We start from the raw sequence: 6,650 nt of genomic DNA on the forward strand, positions 1-6,650 counted from the left end.
TCTGACTGCAAGTCAGCAGTATCGTAACGTAAGTCTCATTTTTTAATCTTCATCTTATTTACCATGTATGCTCTCGCGTATAAGTCGGGACTTGAAACCCGTAGAATCAGACCCCGACTCGTACGCCCATTCAAAAATGTGACCATCATTTTTTTTTTCCTCATACACATCGGAATTTGTTTCAGCAGCGCAGTTACCAATTTCTTTCACCACTTCACCAACTTTTAATTTAAAACCAGCTTCATATTTTCTTCTGATCGAATGCTCCATCGTAGATAAGGAATGCTCTTACAATAAAGGAGTATGTGGGTGTGAGATACAAAAAACACAAATCAGTGCAAACGTCGCTTCGTAATAATTCGGGTATCACCGTGTGGTCACGTAGGCACAATACATAGGAAAAAAAAGACCGTGTGCTCCGTGGTTACTCTCTCTCAGGTGGGCGTTAGCATATCATAATCTCTTGCACCAATAGCATGAGTTTTCCGTATTCAACTTACCGTATTTTTTGCACCATAAGACGCACCTGACCATTAGACGCACCTAGGTTTAGAGGAGGAAAACAAGAAAAAAAAATATTCTGAACCAAATGGTGTACTAATATGTTTAATAAAATATAGTAGAATAATATTTCAACCATGTAAATTCAACAGTGGTATTAAGAAACATCATCACTATCATTAACAAATAAGGAGAGACTTTAAGGTTCAAGCACTCTTCTAGTTTTATGGAAACCCCAAGAACTCCTCATCGCTAGTGTCAGAATTAATGAAGCTCAATTGCTCACAATCACTTTGCAGGAGCACATACCTATCATCACGTGGCATAACCTGTCCAAAGCCACCAGGGGACAAAGCACGTTTGGACCAATGCTCCCTGAAGTTATATCACCAGTGTAGTCCTATCTATATTTGTAATGCCACAAAGCCCTTCATCTCGTGTTTTGTCCTTCATCTCGTGTTTTGTTGTGGGTTTCCAGTTTGAAAAACGAGAATGCGGTGCAAGCACAGCCCTCGATTCAAAAAATTGCTCTGCATACCTGTTTGTCTCGTCTGACAGTAGCTGAAAGGCAGCTTCAAGAAAGAACAGCCTGAAGTAGTCCAGCGGCTGGTAATCTGTCGCGTCCAATAGCAAGCCATACTGTCTTGTGAAGTCCGGTAGCCAGTTTGGCTCCCAAGGATCAATGTCTAGGTATTACTCCCACACGAACCTTGCCATAGGTGCATCGGCTGCACGAATATGCTCAGCTGGCCAGATCCTTACTCTCTTGTTCGATCTCCTGATCACTCTCAACAAAATCAGATTCTGAAAAATCAGAGTCCGACTCGGTGATAATGCGCAAAACATCGTCTGCTGAGTATTTTGTTTTCTGCACTCGCTTCGCTCCCTCGTGAGATGTCGATGCCATCTTGCCTTTGCTTACATTTGTTTACATTTCGCAACTCACACACACACACACACACACACGCAAGGATTAGATGCAGAGTCAATGACTCTAACATTCCTCCAAGCACAGAGGGAATGCCTGTAACGTAACAGTGAGTTTTGTCGCCCTCTACCCCTGGATGTTGACTTTTGTCAGGTACTACACATCATGGTCTGTGATGCAATATTCGCTCCATAAGACGCACAGACATTTCCAACCTTCTTTTGGGGAAAAAAAAGTGCGTCTTATGGTGCGAAAAATACGGTATATGACTGACATTATAAAATACTGGTAACTATACGGTAGTATCAAGTCCTGACTTATCTGCAGGAGAACTTAAACATAAGTATATATGGTATGTTTTATGTATGAAAATTATTCCCTATCATATGAAAAATACTGTCCCTCATGGTTCTAAAAAATGTGAGATGTTCACACCATTCAATCTTTACATCATTCAGTTCTTGTGTATTACCTTTGTATGTGAATTTGTTTACATTTACTATATTGTCTGTACACATACAAATATCTTTTCATTTTGTTTACTTTTCCCATTGCTGTCTCCTATAATCAGTAATTTAAACTGTTGACATTCCCAATGTCTCTTTACAAATCAGAATCCTCGCTCTCTCTGTCTATTGTGCATTGTTGTTTGTTTCTTACTTTTCATATCTGACTTGCACAATCCACAGTAATTTACCAATTGTTTAAAATTGTCACTCTATTATTTCTAGTAAATCATATACAGTAAGCTTACCATGTTTATTTCATTGCTCTTGACATTGCCTGGTTTGTGTTTTTGTTGTTTTTCCTATATTTTAATTAGCTTTTTGGCATTATTTTGACCAATAAGCTTAGCCCAAGCAATAGACTGACCTGCTTACCATCATTCTGTTGTACGACTCACCATACCAAATCCTTCCTAATACTGATTGCTGGCAGAAAGTCATCACGCACACTCTGCGCTGGTCACCTTGGGAGGACGTAACTCTGAAGATGGGATGTTGAACCGGGCAGGCAGTTGCATTGGAGAGTTTGCCACCTCATCCATATGTTAAACAAAATTGGTTACATCTTGAGATAATGCACAGTTTTGCATCCAGCGTGATATTGTCAAGTCTGTAACACTAGTGTAGAGGTGAGATCAAGTGAAACTTTAATGACAATGGCATCTAGCAAAACAGATAATGAACTTAAAGAAAACATTTCTGGAACAATTCCATATTGGAGATATGCCATGTTACTTGATATGCACAAATTGAATTTTTGTAGCTTTCAGAGTAAACATTTGCCAGCTATCACTGTTAATTGGACTGCAATTAATCATGTCTCTTTGAACCAAGTAAATAGTGATACTGATTTGTAAGACAGGTTTATATTTTTGAGCATCATTTATTTATTTATTTATTTATTCTAAAGTGTTCTTTTTTTATCCACAGGTTCAACTCTGCAGTCAGTCATCTGTTCAAATGACTCACTGTTCTACTTTGTATTTTTCTACCCTTTTCCCATCTTTGGCATCCTGCTAATCACCATTCTTCTAGTGCGTTACAAGGCCCGTAATTCAAGCAAGAGCTCAGAGGGCAAAAATGGAGCTCCACTGCTGTGGATTAAAGAGCCACACATAAATTATTCTCCAACCTGTCTGGAACCTCCCAGCCTCAACCTCCATCCCGGCTCAGTGGAGTAGCAATAAGATCTCGGCCAGACTTGTTTCTTTTGTCTTGTTTTGTTTTTTTTTTTCCAAGAAGAGCTACCCAACTTTCATAAAATTGCTAATGAGCTGAAGTCATGTCTCAGTTTAACAAACTACAGAATATTGCTTATTGTATCACTGAGCTCCCATCGATTTTTGTGGATTTGTTACCAAAACTTTAATGATTGTAGAAGTTAGCGTCACTATGGCTGTATCTTGTGGTATCTGTAATCCCTTCAGGGACATGGCACAAGGGAACTGACATGCACGCTAATAAATGTCTAAAGACCCAGCCTCCCACATTTCTGATAAAAAAACAAAACAGACAATATCTGGAATCAATTATATTTGCCTCTTGGTAATGCTTCTCATTTAGTGCATTTTCAGAAGATCAGATCTGCCATCAAGGGGTTCAGTAACCTTGGGTTCTCCTTATTATTCGTATCAAATGTACAGTTTTATCTACAAATTCTTGCGCATTGTTGTAATAATAAGATGTTGAACAGAATCTTCACATTGAATGTCAACCACCGGAACACATAGCTTTTATCTTCTTGGAAACAACTCTATGAATGAAAGGACGGTCACTGAAATCAAAAAGTCCTGCATCAAGAGTAAAGTGACAGTTTGGATTTTGGAAACATCAAGACTGGGCAGCCATTTGGAATGTACATTGCCAAAATGGTACATCACTTGACCAACAAAATGTGCCGGGATTCTAACAATGAAGAACCTGCTTATTACTATGGGCCTTAGAAAGTGTGTGCTGCTGGATCAGCTTTTGCCTAAGAAGGCAGTCTTGGTGGAAATTCATACATTATGACTGAAAGAAAAAAGAAAAGAGCACCCAAAATTGTTTATGTGCGGTAAAAGTCAAGAATGGCTTACTTATAAGCTTGTACCAGACATGCAAAAACATACGCCTCATGGCGCAGTGACTTGGAGAAGACTCAAGAAACTGGCACAGCAGGAGTCTGGTTTAACTCGTTTCGTATCCAGTGAGGTGATTCTGCCAGTGCTGGATGTTCATTTTTGTTTTTTATTAATATTACTATAATTTTGAATCTGTATCATTCTGATTTTTTTGGTTTAATATCTTGTCAGCTAGTACTGTAAAACTAAAGTCCATCTGGATGTAGAAGGGGATGGTGTGTCTTTTTGTGCCAAATGCTTAAAGGCCAGAAATCAGGACAGATGTTTGGGTAGATCCTAGAATGTATCATGTTGGATGGTCCTGGAAGTGAATTGTGTGAAGAAGCGTTGAGTGTGAGCAGTATAAATACAGTGTTACAAGTATCTTTAAATTTAAATGACGAGGAGTACGCACCTTTCATTATCTTCAGCTATGCTGGCTGCAGAAAGGAATAAAAGGAAAAGGTTTACCTTTGATTGAAGCAGTTCCACAGTGGACTGGCTGGTGGCCATCTCTCCACCAGGAATAAATATAAGAGAACATGTACAGATTTTTAAAAGTACTGAAACATTTGTACGTTGCTCATTAGAAAGGCAATTGCTCAAAATTCGCTAAACAGCATACACAGAAGATGTTTTTCTATATCTTTTTTGTGGATAGATTACAGCTATGGTTGGATGTCAAAACAAAAAAAAAAAAGCAAGAATAAACCACCGACTATTCAGGTTGCTGAGCTTGTTTCGGAGAAAAGAAGGAAATGCTCCACTGGGAGACTGATGCAATCCTGAATAAAGATGTTATGTCAGACTGTCACAGAAAATAAGAGGCTCACTTGCCTTCTGAACTGCCCTGTTGGTTCGCAGTCCTGAGAGACGGGTTTTGTCATTAACACTTTTCACAGTGTAAGTATATCAAAATGCAGGGTCATCTTTGGAAATCAAGAGGTGGGGAAAAAAAGCACTTAACTGCGTAGAAGACAAGACCATGTTGGAGCACATAATCACTCTGTGAACGTTTGCCCACTCTTTGGAGTTTTTGACTGTGGAGGCTTCACATGCAGTTCTGTGGATAAAAGAGCCCATGGCTGTTTCATTTGCATTAAGTTTTCTGTGAGGACATCAGGGGTCAGTCTAGCGTCAGATTAGAAGCAGCATTTCACATGCAGCGGCTCAGTGTTCTTTCCATCAGTGTGTCTCATATGGATGAGGGTTACAGTGTTTTTTCCTCTTTTTTAATTCCTGTCTGGAGACATTTTGCTGTGTTGTACAACCCCCAACACTGAAGTTCACTGCTTTGTCATGGCTTAATATACAGTTTGGAAAGCGTAAAAACTATGAAAAATGCTGGTGTGGTTAATAGAACTGCGTCTTTGTGACACCCAGCTGAGACACTTGTAACCATTTTTCTGTCACCATAACAGTTTCCATTATGTTCAGTGGATTGGCTTTAGTCTGAAATTTCCATTCTCAAGACATCCAGTTTATCGTTCAACCGTGGTGGTCTTATGACCAATGTGACAAGAGGTGGCTTAAAAGCCCTGCAGCTGATTTTCATCTGCCTATTCTTTCTATCTGGTGTGTCAAAACTGTATATGCATGAGAAAAGGACATTTTGATGTTTTGTATTTTTACATTGAATTTAACTAAATGCACTAAACTGTGTTTTTATTTTTATTTTTTTGTTTTTGTTTTGTTTCTGTAACTGGCTTTCCGTGTAATTGTTTATAAACGGTTTGTGATAATACAGTATGTGTTATTAAGTTGAGCCAGTGAAACTTTTTTTTTTTTGTTCTCTTTAACTTTCTTCTGCTTTTAAGGATTTCCATTTTTACATTGTACAATATAGTGCACTAAATTAAAAAGAAAACTGTGTTAACTCTTTTTCTTGTTGGGGGAGCCCATCTGGGTTTGATTCCAGCCCTCCATTCATTGTGCTTGCAATATGTTTCAGGGTTCACTGCTGGAATATTTGGATCAGAAAATGGGTAGACAGCAACAGTTTAAAAATAGGGGTCTGATGTTTTTTTAGGATCGTTTTTGTTCCACTTCTCCATTATTGTATTACTGCTGCAGCCCTTCACTTACTTGATGCGGTTTAGAGCTCTCTTTCTTAACATAATGTTTAATCTGACCCCACATAATGGCAGCACCAGGCACAAGGCTAGGACAAGATGCCAGACTATCACAGGGCCTACTTACACAATTTAGAACAGAACATAAGAAATTTGACAAACAAAAGGAAGATCGTTCAGTCTATCAAACCCATTTGTGTAGCTAATAACTAAGCTGTCCCAATATCTCATCCAGATTCTTCTTAAAAGTTGTCAAGGTTTCTGTTTCAACTATGTGTCTCGGCAGTTTGTTCTAGAGTCCCAAAAATCTCTGCGTAACGACGTACTTTCTGGCTTTGGTTTTAAATGCACTTCCCCAATCTAACACATATAGGCATGGCTGCAGGAGAAACCATGGTTGAGATGGATCAATGAACAAGATACAAAAGAAGGTTTCCTTTATTACTACTGAATCACTGATGCTCTTTTTTGGGGGAGGTAATGGCTTTCAGTAGGACAGGTCAGGTCAGGTCAGGTTGGGGAGCATGCACTGGTACAGAGCATT

The 6,650-nt window shown here is 38.9% G+C and overlaps 1 protein-coding gene across 1 annotated transcript in view; it reads left to right on the forward strand.

Annotated features, from left to right (window-relative positions):
• Nucleotides 1-5,901, forward strand: part of igsf3 (immunoglobulin superfamily, member 3) — a 368,295-nt gene extending 362,394 nt beyond the window's left edge. Inside the window, 1 exon segment of the mRNA XM_028800732.2 lies at nt 2,866-5,901. Coding sequence (XP_028656565.2) covers nt 2,866-3,116 — 251 coding nt within the window. The 3' untranslated portion in view covers nt 3,117-5,901.
• Nucleotides 5,902-6,650: the final 749 nt, after the last annotated feature.

The sequence above is a fragment of the Erpetoichthys calabaricus genome, chromosome 4, assembly GCF_900747795.2.
Source record: "Erpetoichthys calabaricus chromosome 4, fErpCal1.3, whole genome shotgun sequence".
Lineage (NCBI taxonomy): Eukaryota > Metazoa > Chordata > Cladistia > Polypteriformes > Polypteridae > Erpetoichthys > Erpetoichthys calabaricus.